The sequence below is a fragment of the Lissotriton vulgaris genome, chromosome 4_1 (genome assembly GCF_964263255.1).
Source record: "Lissotriton vulgaris chromosome 4_1, aLisVul1.2, whole genome shotgun sequence".
Taxonomy (NCBI): domain Eukaryota; kingdom Metazoa; phylum Chordata; class Amphibia; order Caudata; family Salamandridae; genus Lissotriton; species Lissotriton vulgaris.
Window position 1 is genome coordinate 567748868 of NC_141691.1, and position 23723 is coordinate 567772590.

A 23723-nucleotide genomic window follows, 5' to 3' on the forward strand; every position below is an offset into this window, starting at 1 on the left:
GGATACTGTATTATTTCCGGGCGCTGCCGGTTTGGATCCCGCCGGCCACATTTAGGCTCCTACGGTCAATGATAGTCGGATTCCTCTGGGGCTCGGGCCGCCGAAGAGTGGCCCTCAAAACCCTGATGAGGCCGAAAGCCGAGGGTGGGCTCGCGGTGCCGGACTTTGAGAAATACTATCTGGCGGCACAGCTCCAGACCCTCACCCAGGAGATTGCCAGGGAATTCCGGGGCCCGGAGGACAGGAGAGGCAGGGGGATGGCCAGACATGTTCTCTCCTTCATAGCTCTACGCCAACGTTTGGCCCTGCAAGATCTGACGCTGGAGGAGAAGACCATTCGCCTGTGTTGGAATCGAGCCCATGCCCGGGGCCAATTGCGAATACCGTATGCGCCTGAAATACCTTTAGGGATGTTGACGGCCTTGCCCCATGGCGGTGATTGGTCACGGTTGGCGGACTGGGAGGACGCGGGGCTGCAGTTGGTAGGGGATCTTTATGAGGCTGGGGTACTCTTGCCCTTTCAGGAGCTCATTGACCGCTTCGAGATTCCCCGCGGAGACTTCCTATTGCACTCGGCCCTGGTCCGAGCAATCCAGGCGCACTGGAAAGGCGGACAGGAGGAACCTCCTACGTCTCCGGTGTGCCAATACGTCATGATGTCTGCGGGCACGGTGAAGGCGGTCACATGCCTCTATGGTAGACTGATCAACGAAGGGCTGACCCCCCTTACGACCTTGAGAGCCCGCTGGGAGGCAGACATAGGCAAGGAGATCCCGGAAACGACCTGGTCTCAACTCGTGCGGCAGGCTTGGAAGGGGACGCGCCACGCCCGTTTCCAGTTGGTCCACTATTATGTACTCCATCGGGCATACCTGACCCCGGCGAAAATCCAACAGTACTTCGCCACGAGCTCGGCAACCTGCCCTAGATGCCCGGAGCCAGAGGCGGACCTCCTCCACATGCTGTGGGCCTGCCCGGGTTTGTCCTCCTACTGGGTGGAAGCGGGGAAGACCCTGACGGAGGTGACGGGGAGGCCCCTATCGGTCGATGCTGCGGTGGGACTCTTGCACTGGTTTCCACATACCCCTAAAAACAAAATTTCCAGTAAATTTATTGATTTGGGGCTTCTCTTGGCTAAGCGAGAGGTGACCAGGAACTGGAAGGCACGAGCTGGTCCGACTGGGAGCAGATGGCACAACGAACTCTTGAAGTGGGCGGCGGGAGAAAGCACGCGGAGATACCAACTAGCTGGGAGACAGCATAATGAGAAAGCACAGGAGGCAGCGCTAGAATGGGAGACACTAGTGCAGGCCCTTAGGGACTATTGCGCCCCCAGCGACTCTGATAGCGAGAATGCGGCACGCCCTGAGTCCCGTTAGGCGATTGCGATTTCTATCTCTGATACTCTCCTCTTGGGTCCTTTCGTGCATCCTATTGCGGCTGCTACCATACACTGATGGCGGGGTTGGGTTGGGGAGGGATTACTTTGGAATTTAGTGTTTTGTGGGAGGGATTTTCTTTTGGGTTTTATGGGATTGTTTAGAAAAGCAGATGACGGACAGGGGATTATCCGGACCAGCTTTGCTTTCCTGCTGAACCCCCATTGGACTTTGACGCCTGACCTTTGGGTTGCGGACTGAATGTTTACGTATGAAAACATGCTGCGGGGGGTGGGTGGGAGACAGCTCATTGATTTTCTTGGTTTTATGATGCTGGTCGTATATGTAACATTTTTGCTGATTCCTGCAATAAAAATATATTTCAAAAAAAAAAAATGGTGGTCAAGAAAGTCATTGCTGCAGAATGGCTGAACTCGCGGCTCCAACCATGACCCGATGGCGCAGGGGGGTGGATTGGTGCACTGCGCAGGAAAGGGCCCTTATATGAGGCCAGGGGTTGCCTGAGGAAATATCGCGAAATGTGGGGCAAATGGGTGGGGGTGAGAGAATATTGAAGCTTTTATTGTACAACTGTGAGCTGTGGTGGGTGTTACCCTGCCTTTTCCTGAACTTTCAGGGTCATACTCGATGTTGTAAGGACACCATGTTTATGATATGTACTGTTATCTGCACATACTTCAGGTCTTTGTTTTCTCTCATAAAATCAATAAAATTGGTTATAAAAAAAAAGTGGTTTTAAAAGAATTGAGTACATGAGCAAGATCTGACCATAGTGGAACTCTACAGGAAGGGGTGGTTGTAATAGATCAAACAGGCTTGGTGTTGTCAATGTGAAATTGGGTCTTCTGTGTAGGAGGTTGATAGCATTCTGTAGCATAACAAATAAGCAGACCTGTCATGGGGTTGATCCAGTGCTTCTGTTGGTGGCATTGTTGATTAAACAACCCAAAACCAGTCAAACCCGGATTGGAGCTCTTCAGTCTGGTGTAACTCGGTTCTAGTGGCACAGTGAGCATTGTGACCTACACCTGGACATAGCCTTGCCATGTCCGGCTTTAAATCAAAGAAACAAATGGTGATTTTTTGAAATGTGTGTAATACGGCTAACAGTTGGCAATCACTTTGGATAGCATTTCAACCCATCGTTCTTTTGCCCATCATGCCACCTCAATTTGAACCCAGCCGCATGTAAATCAGTCCTGGTCTGACCAACATTTGTCTGATCGACAATGGGACTGTGGTCTCTGGGATCACCAACAGGAGCTGTACATAAAGAGTATGCCAATTTTAAATGATGGGTCTACATGAAATAAATACTTGGTAGTTGACCTGATGGATGCTAATCTGACTCAGGATGATTAGAGGTAGGCTGCCCATAAGTGACCCGGTTAGCTTTGACCCCAGTAGAGATTGAATGCCAATGAAACTATAGAAGATATTTAGACCATATCAGGCTACAACACAGTAACTGAGAGATCACATGCAATGTTACTGTTCAATTGGCAGTGTTCTTTTAGTTCTTTTTTTCAGTGTTCTTTAATGAATAAATGTGATGTGAGGTATTGTTATGGGTTATATTCTTGTTACAGGGTACACTGAAAATGGCATATGTTACAAACGTTGTCGTGGGTGGGCTGAAATCACAGTTGATGAACCTGTGTAATGGCTCTAGTCTAAGATATGTCATGTTTAAAATAAAACATATTATAATGAAACTGATCATCCGAACAACTTCCTTGTTCAAGAGTAAGTTAGGTTAAGATAAGCCTGGCCTAGTAGCTCATGTAGAAATAAAGATTCATACCTATGGCCAATGTGTCAAGATCACACAGGTGCAAACAACAGTAAGAGAGTGGTTTGATTCCCTTTACTAACGAAAATTATTGACTGCTGAAGGTGACATGACAGAAACTATGCCTCTATCCAGGTAGATGTCACCACCATTTACTGGGCTCATGGCTGCAAAGAGGTATACAAACCTTTCAGTTAAGGGTGTGTTTATGTATAAAAGATCTTCCAAACATATTGTTATCAGAGGTCTCTAGGGTAAGCAACTTCTTGATTCAATTCAGAACAAATATTTTCAGCAGTAAAAATCGTTATCTTATGCTGTTACTAAATGTCTCTCGAGTCGTACACTAGCCATTGCTTTAAAAAGCTGCAGTGCATTCAGCAGTTACTAAAGGTCCCACAGTTGTCAAACACTGACCCATTAGTCAGTGGATGCTAGGGAATTATGAGCACAACAGATACCCCTGAATGAATCTTTCATTGAAGGGTGCAAGAAACAGTGCGAAAAACCTCAACTGGACTCACTGGACCACAGATTCCTTCTGCAGCCACCTCTTGAATGAGCACAGAAGGAGGTATGCTGTTTATAGCATGTTTAAGGAGAATCAGTGAAATGCATCTCCAACAATATGGACAGGAATGCTCCTGCACCAGACATTAGCATTATGTCATAATGAAAAAAAAAATTTGCACAGCATGAAGAAAGTCCTGAGAGGCATGTGTTGAATGGGAAGTCAAGCCAGGACTCCACATTGTACAAACGACATACACTCCCAAAAAGCAAAAAGAAATTGAGTCAACGAGAGCCATCAGGTCTGCAAAACTCTTACTCCAGAGGCTCCCTTGCATTTTTTTAATTCAATTTTGCAAAAGATATTTTAAACTCTGACCTGCAACCAAGACAGCTTTTGAGTATGAAGCAAATGGTCTTAAGAGTAATCCATTAGTCCAGACTTCAAGTTTTAACAATTGAAATATCTGACGGTCAAATCAAAGAAAGGACCTCAATGACAACATCATTTTTAACTAACCTTCAAAAAGTGCAAAATATCTCTAATTGAATTTAATATCATGTTTAAAGAGAATGCTGGCTCGGCTTCTAGGTGCTCGGATGGAGAGAATGTTGTAAAACATTAGGTAATGGAGTACCAAGCAAAAACAACCAGAAAAAGCATATCAAAACTGAGAGGCTTACCTATTTCAGTGTTTGCATTTAAAATGATGGAAACTGAAGCATGTAGTGGTGTGTCACCTTCAACGACAGAAATACTCTGGGGATCTGCTCCTTTCAACAGCAGAAAATAACCAGATTGAAAATCACCCCTTTTTAAACAAGTACGGAGAGGTTTTTCAGCAATGGCTCCATAGCCGTCAGGAGGGGCTGTCAACAGAAAGAGAAACTTTTAGATAACATGTGCTCTTCAGATGCAAGTTAAAAACATTATGAAATTGAACTTTACAGCATGTCTCAACCCTGGTTGTAATATTTCATAGCTGTGATTTATGTAATATGGGTGGGGACTTCTTTTATCATCTTAAAATAATAAAAGCATTTCTACCATAGATGTCTCACTAATGATTCAGTCAAAATCAATATGAAATGATAAAGTTACATTTATGGTAACTCGGTTATTTCAAGTCCTTATTTTATTTCTGCATTATAACCTTGTGGGTTTTTACTGGCTGACTATTAAAGTAGTTGGAAACTGCATTTTTAATTGTTAATCGAGAGCTATGCTCAGCAGTAAATGTGCAAGCTTGCATGCATCACACACAAAATACCCCATGCCCGCAAAGATGCATTGCCTCGCCAATTTTCATCATTACAAAAACAAATGTGTGTGAATCGCCAAAATAATGGATATGAGGCCAGTCAAAGAGTGTGGATACTGGGAATGAGCCTATGGACTAAGAAGAACAGTCAACAGAGATAAATATAGCATACTCTTATGTCTTGACCCTTTTCTACACCCAATTTTACAGTACATTTGAGATCAAATGAGATTCTGAAAGGGAGGGTGAAAAGACAGATTTGAGCAGCTTAGGCAAAGGCAAACAATGCGAAGAGAGTTATGGTCAAATCTTGCATTGATCTGGGAAGAATCCTGAAGACAGTAGTAGAGACACAATGTAAATGGGGTTGGCGATATAGTTTTCTCTAAAAGGTACACTGTTGATAGAGTGCGCAGGTCACCCAGCTAGGAACATTTTACTAATACTCACCTGGGCCCATAATTCTCTGCTTATAAATCCACACAAGTTAACATCACCTTGGGTAACCCACGCTCTACTATCAGTATAAGTTGGGATTTCTGCACTTCTGATTCCTATATCTATAACCTAGTAATGTAAATACTAGGAATCTAAACACCTAGGATCAGGGAGTTGAGTATTAAGCTAGGTATTAAAACAACATTTATAACATTTGAAAATTGAAATAACCACAGACTCTGGGTAGGTTCAAAACTTTATCTAATCATCTTCATCATCATATGTCATGAGCATAAAGGTAATGAGACTATCTATAATTAAGATCATAGAAAGCGTATAACTATGTAGAAAATAGAGAATATTAATCATTTAGAAACTTTAATTAAAGGGAAGGTAAAATAAGGAACATACTAATTTAGATCACAATCTTTCACAACTTGACTACAGGAGGGTAAAGAAAAGGAACATACTAAATCAATAACGACCATTGCAATTCTGACAGTTTAATAGGAAATTAATTTTATGCAATTCGGTAACACATTATTAATTCAGCTTATTCCCTAAAGGGAAGGTAAAAAAAGGGAACATATACTTTATAGAAACGAATTTGCATTTGGCTAAAGGTGGGTAAGAGAAATTTGGAACACGCTAGTAATCAATGAAACACGTGAGAATTTTATCTACTAAAGGGTTTGGGAAAGAAAAGGAACATGCGCAATTTAAGCAGACTTTGCAAACTAGGGTAGGATAAGAGATAGGAACACAAAATAATATCAACACCCACACAGACTCATATTTACCTAGGATAGAGTGAAGACCAACCCTGGCCACGGGTCAGTTGGAAAAGACGGGAAGGACCCCAAGGACTTAGGTGCCAGTAGGCGAGCAGGTGCAGCTCATGGACAGTCAGGACAGGATAACCCCAGAATTTGGATCAGAACCGGTTCACCAAAGGTTAGGACCAACCACCTGCAGCTTCGGATGCAACGCCTGCGCTACTCCCTCTCTGCAAGGAATCTGCCAAAACCCCGATTGGGTTCTCGAACCTTTCAGCAAAGTGCGTTCCCAGCACTTTCACCTCCCAAAACCCTGAATGGGTTTCTCGAACCTCCCAACAGAGTGCTCCGCAGCTCTCTGTATCAGTCACCTATGGAGTGCGTTGGGTCAGTGACAGGTCAGTTATTTGGAGAAGTCAGACAATTTCTCAAGCTAAACCTACGCTAGTTCTACTTTTTTTCGGGTCAGTGCACCACCCCCCAATGTTGCAAGTGTAAGGATCCCCAATTTTGATTGGACAAAGGAAGAGGTCAGGTCATCACCCAACCTAGAATTTAGACTTTCTCAGGCTTAATATTAAATTTTTGTACCCGTCCCTTAAATTCCATCTTCTCATGACATATGCTTTCGGCTAACAATGGTGAATACAATATTCATGTACAATTGTAGCGATTTCAGTACAGTTCAGCTTCATTCAGCTAGGTTGAAGTTCAGGTTCCCAGGAGCATCTTGGCGGTGGCTGCCAGCTGGCTGGGTTCCACTTCTGCATAGTTCTCTTCCCTCTGCCATTGTGACATGCGCAGTAGGGACTTCCTAGATGGAGTAATAAGTACCTCCCAGGCCCAAAGGATACGATACACGAAAAGCAAAAGAAACCATTTTAGAACACAGAAATAAATGATTACACTGTATACCGTGAAGGTCTATACTACACCCCTTACTTTATAAAAACTATAGCATTATTGGTTATGCAGAACAGACAGCTTTGCGAAAGCAGCGATGCAAGCTTCAGGCATGTGAGAACACAGAGCCGCCATCTTAGCTTCATTGCACATGCGCAACTGTTTTCCCTCCAAGACATTGAATACGTCACGTCACATGGTTATGACGGACGCATGCGCAGTCTAAATTCCCGCATAGCAGCGGCCATTAATATGCAAGCGTATTACGGTTAGTAGACACATAGGCAAGCGTCCCTCAGACACCCGGTGTAATGTAAAATGTGCAATATTAGTAACACAAACATGTTTGGTTATTTTATTAACATTTATTCGAGGTTCATGAATACAAGCAAGTCGCTTAATGTGCGAATCCTTGCTCCATTACTGTCATCTCCTTTATACCGGCGGATAGCGCCCCAACACCAGATGGAGAATGGGCCCTTTCAGATTGTAGCAGTGAGTTATACATACAGAAACACACATGGCAGCGTTTGCCTAAGCAGCTGCTGAGCCTCCAAAATTTCACATTGTCTATTAAGCACAGATCCCTGGTTCTGTACAGGCAGGAGGACAAAGGAGTTCTTGATGTTAACCGTGATGAACGGATCCTCAGTCGGGGAGGCACTGAGGAAAGGTGGCCCCAAGAACAGATGAAAGTTTGGTAGTACATTAGGTACAAAGAAACCAAAAAACCACCCTGTACTTATGGACCGGAGTGAAAAGCTCAAGGGAGAAAAAAAGAGAGGTAACTTGCATAAGCACCAGGGGGCGTGGCTTCACGTAATGGCCGGCTAGACGTGTGTGAGCCAGGCTCCTGCCTTACGTACTAATATCCTGCAATATCCTGGCACTTTCTGAATAAAAAAAGGTGTTCCGGAGGTGAAGAGCCCCCCCGGACCCTGACCGCATCTAACCCGGGTAATAATTGCCGATGGTGGAGACGAGGAGCCCGGCGACCGGCAACGGACCTGATCGTGCCCGCGGCCGGTAAATGGTGGCCGCCTCGCACTGAGGCGATTCCAGAGAGACTGGGGACCCCTGGCAGCGGCTGTGCGCCCCCCTGAGATGAGCGAGGAGACGCGAGAGCCCCGGCGGGGTAGCTAACTCAGCCGATGGTGACCGGGTGAGGCTGAAGGAGGAGCTGCCGCAGGCCTCGGGTGACCGGGCGAGGCCAAGGAGGAACGCCCTGGGTGCGTTCCAACGCCGGGAGCACCAAAAGAGAGACCGGAGACTGGGCCCGCAGGGTCTGAGCGACCGGAGGAGCCGTTTCCATGGTTTCCCTTTTCCCCGCTCCAATATGGGGGGGGCGCACCTGGTCCTATTGGGACTCCGAGCCTACAAATTGTGTGAGGAGTTGTGGAAACATCGGAGCTGCCCCTGCGGAGAGCGACGGAGAGCAAGCTCATCCTCACGGGATCACTTGGGGTGGCTGCCGGCGAAGGGGGGTGACTAACAGACGAGGCACTATGGCCCCTGAGGGGGTTCTAAGGATGCACTCAGGTCGGGGAGGCCTCCATACAGCCTGACGGCTCGAGACGCTACGAAGCCCGCAGTGGACAGAGCTCTCCCTGAGACCCGGCAGCCTGGGTGCCCCCCCCCCCACGCCCTGTTTGACCCCAGTTGATATCGTGGGTGCTCCTGCTACGGGGGAGCGCGGATGCTCGACTGGAATCCTAACCTGTGGGTGCCCTGTGGCTGGACTGGCCGGACCTTAGGTTGCCACTGCATGGGCTGCGCTGTCGCGCAAAGGGAGATACAATAACTTATGCGGACCTCCCCTGGGAGGTGCCCGGTGGACCACCCTCGGCGGCCCACGTTAATATGGGAAAGGACCGACCGGTGAGGGGAGCCCAGGCGAACAAGATTGTACAATATACGGTCCCGGGCCCTGTGGCGGCGGAGCGCCCTGGGATGGATCGAAAGGTGGAGGCCGCCCCAGAGGCGGCAGCCCAAGATAAAGCGGATATCCTGGCGGCGATCGGAACTCCAGGGTGGCGCTGGAAACCAAGATGGACGGGATGGCTATGGACATTAACTACTTACGCCTTGACCACAGAAAGGTGGCGGACAGGGTCACCACCACGGAGGGGGATCTGACAGTATTACAAACCGAGGTCCGGCAGATGAAGGAAACTATAGCGGCCCTCCAGGAGCATACGACCTGCTTGGAGGATCGGGCTGAAGATGCGGAGGGGCGTTCCCGGAGGAACAATCTCCGCTTCCTGGGATTTCCGGAACGCTCAGAAGGGCCGGCGGCGGACCTATTTCTGGAGGAATGGATCGGCAAGGTCTTCCCAAACCTACAACTATCCAAAATGTTCGCAATAGAGAGGGCCCATAGAACTCTGGGGCCGCCTCCGAAACCGGGATCTCCACCTAGGGCCATAATAGCCCGGTTCTTCAATTTTAGAGACTGGGACGTGATCTTACAGCATATCCGCAAGTCCGGCCTGCCCAGGTATGATAACCAGGATATTCATATTTTCCCGGACTACACTAGAAATGTACAGGACCTTCGGAACGATTTTTTGCAGGTTAAACGGCGGATGCGGAGCCACAACATCAAATACAGTTTGCTCTTGCCAGCCAGGCTCCGAGTACAGCATGGCGATAGGACACACTTCTTCGACCGCCCATCGAATGCGGAAGACTGGATGGACGCACTGGGCCTGGCAGGCCACGACCACGCGCAAGGATGGCAGGAATAACGACGACGGAATCCACGCCGGCAGAGCCAGCGGCACGGAGAGGGAGGACCCCCTCCGGGAGAACGCGCCGTCACACAGAGCGAACGCATCACAGTGGGCCCGAATGGCACACTTCGAGCGGAACTAACGGCGATTTCAACCCAGAACCATTTCTCCCCACTGTGTTTGGTGCAGGAAACGCAGTCTGACGCAGGGGGAGCCGCCAGTCCAGTGGCTGAACCTGCACAGGACAAGTGACTGGTAACTCAGGTGGTCGGAATGTAACGTAGGGGGTCCTGGACACTGAGTATCTGTATGCTCTAATCGGGGGGGATCATGGCAGCCTCACGAGTTAGAGGTGGGGCTGTTCCATGGAGTGGTTTGAGTATAATGAGATGTGGACGGGGGCGGTAACCCTGTGTATCACAGTGCTCGTTCTATTGTGCCAATTCACCTTAAGTGGCCAATTGTAGAGTGCTGAGATGGCTGTCCGGGCAGGGCTGCACGGTAGCAGTCAGTCGGCTGAAGACTCAACTACGGGGTGAAGGGGTTCTTTTGGACTATAAGGTATTCAATTACAGTGTTTATCTTGTTTAATTCTTCAATTGCAAGTTGAAAGGGGGGGGGGGAGAGTCGTCTTTGGGGCGGGGTTCGAGATCTCCTGGCCGGTTCCGAATCGGGAGATGCAGTACTACCGCCTGTGGGTGGGTGATGTGAAGGTTCCCGGGTTTGGTTCGGGGTGGGATTACCGCCTGTGGTCTGATACGGGCACAAACTCCACCTCACCCTATTTTAGCTATGCAGAATGAATTAGGCCGGATGGTATATACCCAGTAGGCGACTAACGAGGTGTTCCGATCCCATCTATGTAAAATATACAAGAAATCGCAGCCGTTGGCGGACGCCGAGACCATGGAGGTGTACCTCGAGGGGATACAGCTCCCCGAGATTGAAGCAAATAGCCAGGAGGACCTGGGGGGCCACTCCGAGACGAGGAACTACGTGCTGCAATAGCCCACCTGCAGACACCAAAATCCCCGGGGATGGACGGATTAGTGGCCAAACTATATAAAGAGTTCAAGGGGGTTCTGGTTCCAAAACTCCGTGAGGTGGCAATGGAGGCCTACGACCGGGGCTCGCTCCCAGACTCCATGCGGGCGGCGAAAATTGTAATGATCCCCAAGCCGGGTAAGGACCCTCTCCCCCCCGGATTCTATCGACCTATATCCATGTTGAACGTGGACTTGAAGATCATCAGCCAGGTGCTGGCATCTAGACTCCTCCTCTACCTTCGTCGACCAGTCAGGGTTCATCCCGGGCCGGAACATCTTACGGAATATCCGTCGCCTGGCACACGTCATGCGAACTCTAGCGGGACAGGCCAAACAAAACACACTGGTCTTCCTGGATATCGAACAAGCATTCGACTCGATTCGCTGGGCCTACCTCTGGAAGGTGCTTTTAAAACTAAGTCTGGGGGAAGGATTCATAAAATGGGTTCAGTTGCTATATACCAGAGCCGTGGCCAGAGTCCGCACGGGTCGATGTGTCTCGGATGAGATACCCATATCAAGGGGAACGCGTCAGGGGTGTCCCCTCTCCCCCTGCTCTTCGCCCTGGCGATGGAGCCATTGGCGTGCGTCTCCGCACGGCACTGCAGGGCCAGGGTATCAGAATAGGGACTGTGGAACATGTGGTGTCCTTATATGCAGATGATGCCCTGGTCTATCTGAATCAACCAACGCAATTGTTACCCGTCCTGCTGTCCGAGCTGTCACACTTCGTGGCTGCTTCTGGCCTTGCAGTAAATAGGGCGAAGTCCCACCTTTATGCGATTGGGGAGCAGTCTGAATGGGAGGGGGTCCAGCGCCCGGAGATGGGACTCCCATGGGTGGACGACACACTTCACTACTTGGGGATCTGGTTGGTTCGCAACCCGAACGATTTTTTCTACCATAATATGGGACGGATACTTCGGGGTTTGAAGGGAAGTATTGCCTTCTGGAACACCCTTAAGATCACCCGGATGGGAAAGATCACCCTAATCAAGATGGTGGTCCTCCCGCGCTGCCTGTACACGATGTACTTCTATGAGTTGCCGCACCGGACTTTTCGGGAATTGGATTCCCTCTTAGTCCTCCTGGTATGGAATGGGAGGAGATGTAGGGTGAGTCTAGAGGTCCTGAAGCGTAGTTGGGGCGCGGGTGGACTGGAAGCTCCAACCTTGAACTGTACTATTTTGCATCAAAGCTATAGCAGGCCATTGCATGGTTGGACACGAACCCCTCCTGGGAACGGCCCTTGCTGACAGGAGCCTATGGGAATGAACGACTGGGAACGCTGCTTTGGCAGGGGAGGGGACTACGAGACCACATTCCCCCGCTGGTACGATTGGGTGCCGCAATCTGGGACCGTGTGACGCGCCGCCACATCTGCGACACGCCGTTTGCCCCCGATGTGGATCTGTGGCTGATGCCGCCCTTTGCCCGGATTGCACAGGTCATGTCCGTAGATAAATGGATGTAGGGTGGTTGCCTGATGTTAGCCGATCTGTACCCAAATGATAAATTCATCACTTACCAAGAGGCTGTCACTACCTTCGAGCTGGGTCCGGGGCAATTCCTTCACTCCGCCAAACTAGCGGCGAATGCACGGCAGTTATGGCCCTCGTTCCCGGAGGCTCCGGCACACACCCATACCTTAGTCACAATGTTGGCAATGGTGGGGGGCCGGAGGTTTGTGACCAACCACTACAGGGCTTTGCGGGACGATAAAAGATTACGGCCCTTGGCGATAGAAGGCAGCAGGCGTGTCCACAAGAAATCACCCCCCGTGATTGGGGAAAGATACATGAAAGTGTGCGGAAGGTGTCTGTTAGCAACCGTTTTAAACAAATTCAATATAATATTATACACATGACCTATCTCTCCCCGAGGCGACTCCAGGTTATTGATAGCACCAGGGATTCCCAATGCCCGAGATGCCGCAGTCCCATGGTGGACTTTATCCACATGGTGTGGGCGTGCCCTGAACTCCAATCCTACTGGAAATCGGTTCTGGAGGTCTTGGAGAGGGTCTCGGGTGGGTGATAGATCTGGACCTGCGCCCTTGCCTCCTGGGCTTAATTCCCAGAAACCCCAAACGGAAAGTGAGCAGGCGGTTCCTCATACTAGGCCTGGTCACAGCCCGCCATCGTATAGCGATTCACTGGCTGGAAGGGACGGGAAGCTACCGGAGGTCCTACAGGCTTGGGGTGTGATGTTTCAGGAACTAGTGGGACTGGATGCCCCACAGACTCAAAACAGCCCAGATTCCACGAACATGGGACAGGGGGAGACCCAGACACAGGGTGGCGCGACACACGGTGACCCACCATAGAGAAGGGGTGGCATATACCCAATCTTTTGTTTATACTTTCTCCAGCGTTTCTAGACCTGGCAGCAGAGGAGGGGGGGTTCGGGGTTGGGTTGGAGGTAGGGGGATGGGGGAGGGGACGGGTGATTTCCTATGTTGTCCACTATTGGTTTCCTTTTTTTTGTGTGTAAAAAGTCATTGGGCGAGTGGTGGATAAAACGCACTTCATTATCCTCGCCATGGTTAAGAGACTGGCCAAATCCTGGTGGACATGATAGACAGATTCTCATACATACTGCGAATGTGATGTATGTTGTCGGACTCAATTGTGTGCATATCCATGATGCTCTGAATTGGTATCCGAATGTAACCTTGCTATGCAATTTTGTTTAATAAAGGTTTTCGGGGAAGAAAAAAAACTTGCATAAGCACCAGGCTGATTAATGGATATCAACATTTTACTTAACCTTTGATAAATATCGTTCTGGTGGTCACTATCTAACTGCATGTTTATCATTTTTTTAAATTAAATTTCCCCAGGAGTCACACTGGATCCGCATTTTTTCATAGCAACTGCTCCCAGGCACCAACAGATTCCACCTCCGGAAGTGATACAGAGCAAATATAAAGGTACAAGTGGTACCTCTGAAAGTTGAACAGGGCTCTTTAAAGACCTACCAATGAGGGTGGCCGTCAGTTTTTTTTTACAAACTCTTCTGAAATCCCAGACCTGCATTGACCATGACATTTTGACAGTGTGCAACATATAATGTGGAACCTTTCCAGAACCCGAAAATTCCATTACACAGAGCGTAAATGAGGAAGAGTAGTGAGGACTAACGTTTAGATACAGTATGCATTATAAAGATCATTACAGAAGGAACTCTACTGATGGAAAAAGCAAACCACATATTTTTCACTGTTTGTATAGATACCAAAATAGTACCGCTCAAAAAATGAAGGGTCTGAAGAGTGGACTTAGACCAGGAAGTCCTGCAGTATCGAGGAGGCGAAAGGGCTCCCCCTGCGGACATGATTGTTGGAACAGAAATGAACATGTGCACAAATGCTCATTCAGCTGGATTGCAGATGCCAAACACTGGAGCACCTCTTGCCAGGGTGACCATGGTGGCCTGGGCTTTGATGGAATGAGCTCAAAGGCAGTGAGGAGGCTCATTTTCGAACAGAGTGTAGCATGTTTTATGCACAGGCCGATCAACTGGGACAAAGTTAGTTTGTGGACCACTTTTATGCACTTCACATCGGCGGGGAAAAAACAGTTGATTATCCGCTCAGTGCTCCTTCGAGTGGTCAATGTAAAAACAGCCCTTTTTGAGTACAGCAAGTGAAGCCTTCCTCCTCAGAGGGGCGAGTAGGGGTATAAAGGCAGGGTGAGTGAAAGACTATTCCATGTGGTCAGCAACACCACCTTCAAGAAGGATGCATAAGTTGGCAGCACCAACTTGTGTGAAAAGAAGTTATATGGAAGTTGAACTGATAGTGTTTGTAGCCCAGACACAGCACACAGAAGTAATTGCAATGAGGTATACCATCTTGTCAGAAATTGCAATAAGCATCTGTGCATAGGCTCGAAGGGCAAGCACGTCAAGAATGTGAGGACCAAATTAAGGTCCGTTTGATGTATAATAAAAAAACACTGCACACTGCAAAATTCTGCTGGGCCAGTTATAAAACAAAAATCAAAGCATGAGATAGCTTGGCCTGAAGAGGATCATCTTCGCAGTGTTGAGTGGAGATTTAAGATGGAGAACTTGGCCTTGTAGCTGAAACAGGGGGCACTCCAAAAAAGGTAGCTAGATCACAAAGCACATGCTTAGGGTCAAGCAGGTCACAGTACCATACTCTCCTGGTCCAAGATGACCAGATCCAGTCATTCATGATCTTCTAAAGAACCCAGGGCAGGAGTGGCAGGGATAGAAAAGAGTACAGACTGGAGTCCCACTGGACGTGAAACACTACTCCCACAGAACCTTGAGGTAGAAACTCCAGCACAAAGTAATCATGTCACTATGTTCTCCGCATTGACAAAATGATCCTGCTAAAGTGCTGATCCTCACAATGTGGCAGAACGAAGGAACATGCACTCCTACAGAGCCAATGACAGTCAGCAGTGCTGGTGAGAATGGATGTCCCCATATTTTGTGACACAGAAAAAAGCTGCGATGGTGTCTGTGTGGATCACTACCCCTCTGGATCCCACCACTAAGGAGGCCTTCCATGCTTAAATGCCATTCTTTGGGATGCATTTGATTTGAAAAGGAAAACGGTGAAGTATTCCCTGAAATGTGTCCTATCTTCTTACTCTTAGGAGTCCAAGGTGATAACATGCTGCAGCTAGAATGGAAAGAAGAGGTATCTTACTGAGAGTTATAGAACAAAGGATCCTAATTCCAAGGTTGGAACCAGAGATAATCAGAATCAGACGGCCTCTGCATCCAGTCAAAGCCCTGAGAAAGCCTGGAGTCCACTGCCAAGTGCAAGCTATCAGAATCGCTGGCTGCAGTGAACGGAGACTTGCTTCTCTGACTTGCATCCAAGGAAGGAAAGTGACTTGGCTAGTTGGTGCAACTGGCTTGCAGCAGTGCACGCAAGCGAGACTGTTTGAACCCTTTGGTACAATGGCAACTTTGGTACCTCCTCTCTTCGGCAAACACCGGACTGAACTTAATGTTGCAATGGAATGCCCAGAACAGCTGAGCTTTTGATGCATGATAAGTCCACCAGCTCCCAGGAGCTTCAAAATCATTCCATTGATCTTACCTGCAGGACCTGGTTGGAGCAGCCTGTCTTGTTACAGGGCAAAATGCTATGCAACAGAAATCTCCACCTTCAGCAAAGAGTCGTCCTACCACTTACACACAACCAGTGAGGCTGGCATCCAAGTAGAATAATACAGCGTCCTTAGCAAAGTCTGCCAAGAGGCTCAGAGAACTTCCACTCTGACTGCAGGATACAGATGTTCTACTGCTCTTACTAATATAAGTAATACTGTGTGCCAGAATCCTCGTGAACTAACCTGTCGTGCATCATCTCCTGAAGGATCCACATGCCAGCAGTCTCCATTTAAACAGTGGGGTTATGGTTGTAAAAAGTATTAGTTAACCACACTATACCTATTGTAGGCTGTGGTCTAAAGTGCAGGATTGCTTCTAAATAAACACTGTTTGCCATAGAGTAGCGGATATCTGCACTCTGGAAGCAGACCTTGAGTGCCATGTGTAGCTACTGGCCTCTGGTGGAACTTGTTTTTATAAAAACTGGAAAAACAAGTGAAAGCCAAAATAATTTGCCAATAGACAGAAGAGAAATGTGTGTCACAGCAGTTTAGAGAGAATCACTGGTTTTGGGGAATATCTGCGTGCTGGTGCACTTTGTGCATAACATTTAAATTAATTTGGGCTAACTCACCACATAACCCTTATCCTACCTTAGCAAGCAGTTACAGCAAAACCTAAATGTGGCAGAAAAAGAAAACTTCGAAAGTCACTTGTAGAGAAGCAATATTTACATTACGTGATTAGGGCCAGGTCAGAAAAAGGTGTAGTATAAGGAACACATTTTATCAGCTGCTTAACTACCCTGAGCTTTTGTACACTGAACAGGGGAAAACAAGAATCAATGAGACCACATCTTAACCGTGACATACCCAATGGCCTAGTGTTTGACAGTTTTTATAATTGTGCAAGAACAATTACGAATATAGTTGTTGTTTCCAGTTACATGGGATTAAGTAAAGGCATTTAACATGCAAAACGAAGTAAAAATGAGACTACTGAATAATGTCCTTCCTATATGAGGTGACAATCCATGCCAACTTTATTTATTTGCTGATGTTTTAACTATGTCTCTTTGTATTATCTTTTCATGCTGTATTTTCTATATTTTGCTCCTTGTATATTTAATGCTATTTATTAGGTTGTACAGCGCTCTGACACCAACATTTTGGTCATGTTCGTGCTTTATAAAACTTTATAAATAAATAAATAAAATGCTCACTTTCTTATGCTGTCTTCTCTCCCTAAACACAATGACATTTGACACACATTCATTTGCATGCTCATAAGGGATAATATTCTTCTAACTCTTATTTTGCTTAGACTACAACTTCGTAGGCACTCTATCAGACCACTTTGAACGTTCTGTACAAGGGATACGTTTATCACGCAAGATGCTATTTGTTTTGGCCGATCAGCGACAGAGCTATGACGATAGAATAAACAATAGTGGCCCGGCTATGGCTTCGGCATGGTAATAAGTATGATGTTATATAATTGACATAAAGCCTGGTTTAGACAGAGGAGCATTTTGCTGGCTCGAAGAGGTCGATCCTTGCCAGAATTATAGTTAAGCTGATTCCTGTTTACCTTGTGCCAGGGACGCTGTTCAGCTCTACACCAAGACTGGCAACTTGATGACACTAACGCACAGGTAACAGGAAGTTAGATCACCCTACAGAGATTGCGTTATGCAGGAGTACAATCAATTACAGTGGTTGTATGCAAGCATATATTCACTGTAATAATCAAAATGGTTGAACTGTTTAACTTTTTCACCATTATCGTAATGCTAATCACATTGGTCTGTTTCCTTCTGTTGTTTATTGCAGCACAAGTATTTTACTCAAGAATCACAATGCTTCTTGCAGGCCTATCTCGTTGTTAAATACAGAGGTCAAAATGATAGTGAAACTTTTGGCTACAAGATTTGTTCAGGTAGTTCGAGCGCTGATCCATTCAGTTCAATCCTGCTTTATGCCTTGGAGACACACTGCGCTTAATTTGTGGAGATTACAGGGAGTGCTGGGAGGAGCGACAGAACTCTGAGAAGATGCCTTTGTGTTGTCTCTTGACGCAAGGATAAACTTTGCGTACATAAAGTTCCACTCCACTGTGTCAGTTTTGGAGAAATTGGGGGTTCGTCCTGAGCTTCATCTCCTGGTTATGGCTCCTTTATTCTGACCCCCTGGCTTAGGTGAAGGTGAATGGAGGCCCGTCCACAATGTTCCAGCTCTGGAATGGTACAAGACAGGGCTTTCCGTCTCCCCCTTAAGTTATGCCCTGACCCACGGCAACCCCCTGATCAGAGGGCCGAGATGGAGTGCAGCCAGGGAGGACAGGATCTCCATTTATGCAAAAAACATCCTGCTCTTATTTGCTCACATGAAATTTACTCTCAACAGAATAATATACCAGCCTTTGCTGCAGTATATCGACCAGAACACACAGTACACCCTCATTAGCTGTTTTGCCAGAGGTGCTTAAACAGATACAAAATGAGTATGGGCAGGCTCCCTGGACCTGGGGATGAAACCGATGGGAGACTTTGTTGCAGTATCCACCATAATGTTGAGTAACATTAAAAGGGAGGCAGCAGTGTTAGCAGTATGCCCACGACTCATAAACATGACTCCAAGAGAACAAGAGCGCCAGTTACCAAACAATTGAGGAAACCTACGCAATAATAGGTAGAGATAATTTGGGAGTCAGACCTAGTAAACCACAAATTAAGAGTTATTCTGAAAAGGATAACTCAAAGCAGGAATCAGAGCCTTCTAATGAAGAAGTTGGACAATGTTAAACAAAAAAAGACTAAATCGGGGGAGCAGATCTCAACAGGAGGCCACCAATATTCACTATAAACCGATTAACTACTATATTATCGTTCCTTTCAGGAATCATCTGAAAAATGATGGGAGAGAGGTGGACGATCAGAGCACAGATCAGAGGAGTACGTGAAACCAACGCTCTTCTGACTAAATAATAACAAGCATTGGCATAGCCAATAGGTCTCGCCTTTGGGACCTTATAAGTGTTTAGCCATGCAACAGTTGATGTTGTTGCACCAAGGATATTGTGCTGTATAACTAAATACTTATAAGAGCCCAAAAGCGAGGCCTATTGGCTATGCCAATCCTTGTTTTCTGTAACAACTACCAAAAAGTCACGTAATGCCAGGACGCAGCCTGCTGCCTGGGCAAACCCCCAGACCGCTGCAGGCAGAAGGCCCCCCAGCAGTCAAACTAATCTAATTACATGTTTTATTTCTGCCAATTTGTTTATCAATCAATCTTGCTTAAGCAGAATAAAGCGCAGCCCAAGCGGTCTCGCTCACACCTCCTTGTTCCATAGCCCCAGGGTTAATGGCCGACATCCCCGCATGAGCATACAGCCGAAACGCCGGCTCGCGTCCCCTGGGCTGATGGCCTTGTGCTGAGACCGGGCACTGTGCAAGCCCGCTCCGACATAACACCAGGCTGGTGAAATATAATAATTCCGCCAAAGTGGGTAAGATGCAAACATTGGTCTCGTAACACTGATGATGAACCCTCCTTGTAGGCCTGTCTGCTGTATATGCCCTCTCAAGCAGCATTATGAGAACGATGAACGTACGGAATTGACAATTAAGGGCAAATAGTGAGTTAATAGTCTCTCCAAGATTTGGGGGTGTAAAATGTATCCAGACCCAAATTTGTTTCAGGATAGCCTTAGGAGCCCAAAATGTAGGCCTGTGGATTGTATGAAAGCAGGAAGGAAAATGTATCTAACAGTGTGATCGATTGTAACAGAGCAGCATGCTTGCGTGTGCGCACACACACACACACACACAAGCCGAAATCACACAAATGCGAAGCCCTGGGCTACTGCCGTTAACACAGTGTGCTTGCCCCTGACTGAAACGTGCTCACCTGGCTGCAAGCTAAAATACACTGCTGCAGGCATCTGTCCCAAGAGAGCCCGTATGACTGAAATGGCACGCTGCCCCCCCTTCATTTCTTCACAGTAAACACTTAATTTGTGCGCCGGCATCAGTAAAGCTCCCTTCCTTCAGCAGACACGTGACTTGCTCCACTGTGCACGTGCTGCAGTTGTGTTTTCCAAGACTGCTGCTCTATGCGTTATTGGTGAATAGTCTTGCGCATGTGAAACAGGGACATAACCATAATATGGCACTGCAGCTGCCACCCTGCGCCCACGTACTGCGGGTGTGGGGCTACAGCGGGTAAAGGTGTGTAGAATGCTTATCAGACACCATCAGAAAACGAGGGACGATTACAGCCTGTACACAACAATAATTAATGTTAGGCATTCACAGACCAAAAAGCCATAAGGGGAAATTAAAATATTCAGAGAGGCCCCAGGTGGCTACAAAAAGAGAAAGACAAGAAGACCGTGAGAAAGACAGGACCGCGAGAAAGACAGGACCGCGAGTGGTGCATGCGCACTGCAAGGAATGCAAGGAATGCAGCGGACACCCTGCGTGCCGTTGTTTGCTCCTGGAAGCCAAACGCTGTGAAAGTGAACGTTTGCAAAAGTGGTGGGACATGCGCCCGCCTTTTGCCATTTGCAGCCTCCAATTTCATATTAACACAGCCAATAGCCAACTAAATGCATAGGGGGAGACAGACCCACACAGAAAAGTTTAGAGCGATTACATGAAGCTTCCCATATAGCAGCGCCTGCGCGCTGCGCTCGGCTCGACCTAAAAAAAGGAAGATAAACCTTAATAACCAAAGCCTCAATTCAAAAAGAAGAAGGTGGCTGGAATTAAAGTAAATCAGCCCACAGATATTGAGGACACTGCTTCTGAGCGGGGAGTGGTTGCTGCCCATGCTGGACAGTGCAACAGAAGTCACAATAGTTCGCCGGAAGCTGAGGGGTTGACTGGTGGCATTAGTGTTGAGTAACTCTGACCAGGTGGAAACCCAAGGCACAAGAGTGAATCTCCCGCATAGAATATCAGAGATGCAGCTCCAACTGTAAAGGGACATACAAAGATGCATTAATGTTCTCCTTTTGGCGAACTTGTAATTCGGCTACGATAATATCTTGGCAGAAAAGGATTTGGCACCAGAATTTGTGATGAATTGCACTGAGGGAAAAACTGTATTTTACCCTGCTTTTTCTGACCGTGTCCCACAAACAGTTAAAAATTAATATACCAGGGAGTTGGCTTTAGTGCTACCTTCTGGGCAACCATGTGGTGTGGGATGAAGGTTCCCCTTCTAACATTATACCAGTGAGGTCAACCCATAACCTCATAGACAATACCCCCATTAAAAAATAAGCTAAAAAACAAGTTAGAAAGATACTCACACAACTTGAATACCAAGGTATAATAGAAAGTTGCACCTTCCCTATAGATACTCCTTTGTTTCCAGTAATGAAACCGGACCATTTATATTGTCTGGTATTGGATTACAGTCCTCTGCACACAACTACATACACATTCGCAGTACAGAGCACGCACAGCATGGCACTAATGAATAACATTGCAGAAAAAATGCAAAACCACTTTAGATATTTCCAATGGATTTTTCTGCCAAAACAAATCGCCTGAAAGCAAGTACTTGACTGCATTCAAGACGATTTGGTCTCAAATGCAGTCTTGTTAATTAACCCAGGGATAAAAGAACAGCTCAGGGTTCTTTTCAGCCCCCGTTACACAACTTTTACAAGATTATGATGACCAGATATTGTCCTATGTCAATGACATATATTGGACAGATGATGACCTTTCAACTCACTTGGCCAGAGCAGATCTCATAGTTTTGGGATTTGATCACATGGGATATCAATTCAAATAAAAAAACAGATATAGCCCACCTCAATGTCCTATTTTTAGGACACAAGTTGTCAAGTGATGGCAGAAGGCTAGCAACACATTTCACAACAACAAATAATATCTGGGGGTCTGAGAGCAAGTCAGTAAGTCAAGCAAGAAGGACCACTATACCAAAAACATGCAAAACAGTATCAGTGAGAGATAGTAGGTAATTAACGGCCAAGTCAGGGCTCAAGAGTATGTGGAGAAAAATATTGTTCCCATCAGAAGCCACACTGTACCGCCCCTGTTGTCATCATTTGGGTTCTCCTTACCCAGGAGACATAACGGCCAGTAAATTGTTGCCGTGACCGAAATGTGGTGTGAGGGCAGAACAGAAAGGTATGTTAGTGGCTAATGAAAAAAGCAGTGTCTGGTGGTTAAAGTGAAAAGTGAGGGATAATGGTAAAATTAGGTGAATTGGGTGGAAAAAGAATTTTATTGATATCCCCCAATCCCTAAGATTAAAAGGCAGGTGTGGGTGCAGGTTTTAAATAATAACCGCACTTTTTAGTGGTCGACATGTTTCTGCATTCTCAAGAAAAGAGTTTCTAATGCATTCTTCAGGACCTTGGAAATACACTACTGCTTTGTTAATAAAGAATAGATAAATAATGAAAAAATATCACCTGGAGTTCCAGGCGTACTCAACCGTATACCATATATGTTGGTTGAGAGGCTTCACCCCACCTGGCTGCAGCGCAGGTAAAAGGAGCACCGCTCTTTCCGTCGGTGTCTCCGGGCAGTCTTCAGTACTGCTTGGGGGGCATTGGACAGATGATGACCTTTCAACTCACTTGGCCAGAGCAGATCTCATAGTTTTGGGATTTGATCACATGGGATATCAATTCAAATAAAAAAAACAGATATAGCCCACCTCAATGTCCTATTTTTAGGACACAAGTTGTCAAGTGATGGCAGAAGGCTAGCAACACATTTCACAACAACAAATAATATCTGGGGGTCTGAGAGCAAGTCAGTAAGTCAAGCAAGAAGGACCACTATACCAAAAACATGCAAAACAGTATCAGTGAGAGATAGTAGGTAATTAACGGCCAAGTCAGGGCTCAAGAGTATGTGGAGAAAAATATTGTTCCCATCAGAAGCCACACTGTACCGCCCTTGTTGTCATCATTTGGGTTCTCCTTACCCAGGAGACATAACGGCCAGTAAATTGTTGCTGTGACCGAAATGTGGTGTGAGGGCAGAACAGAAAGGTATGTTAGTGGCTAATGAAAAAAGCAGTGTCTGGTGGTTAAAGTGAAAAGTGAGGGATAATGGTAAAATTAGGGGGCCCCCCAAGCAGTACTGAAGACTGCCCGGAGACACCGACGGAAAGAGCGGTGCTCCTTTTACCTGCGCTGCAGCCAGGTGGGGTGAAGCCTCTCAACCAACATATATGGTATACGGTTGAGTACGCCTGGAACTCCAGGTGATATTTTTTCATTATTTATCTATTCTTTATTAACAAAGCAGTAGTGTATTTCCAAGGTCCTGAAGAATGCATTAGAAACTCTTTTCTTGAGAATGCAGAAACATGTCGACCACTGAAAAGTGCGGTTATTATTTAAAACCTGCACCCACACCTGCCTTTTAATCTTAGGGATTGGGGGATATCAATAAAATTCTTTTTCCACCCAATTCACCTAATTTTACCATTATCCCTCACTTTTCACTTTAACCACCAGACACTGCTTTTTTCATTAGCCACTAACATACCTTTCTGTTCTGCCCTCACACCACATTTCTGTCACGGCAACAATTTACTGGCCGTTATGTCTCCTGAGTAAGGAGAACCCAAATGATGACAACAAGGGCGGTACAGTGTGGCTTCTGATGGGAACAATATTTTTCTCCACATACTCTTGAGCCCTGACTTGGCCGTTAATTACCTACTATCTCTCACTGATACTGTTTTGCATGTTTTTGGTATAGTGGTC

At 46.7% G+C, this 23723-nt stretch overlaps 1 protein-coding gene across 3 annotated transcripts in view; it reads right to left on the minus strand.

Moving 5' to 3' along the window:
• Window positions 1-23723, minus strand: part of TRANK1 (tetratricopeptide repeat and ankyrin repeat containing 1) — a 1005982-nt gene that overhangs the window by 474547 nt on the left and 507712 nt on the right. For all 3 annotated transcript variants that reach the window (XM_086964756.1, XM_086964757.1, XM_086964755.1), the window contains one exon: window positions 4387-4572. In XM_086964756.1, the coding sequence (XP_086820882.1) occupies window positions 4387-4572 (186 nt within the window). The remainder of the gene's footprint in view (window positions 1-4386; window positions 4573-23723) is intronic.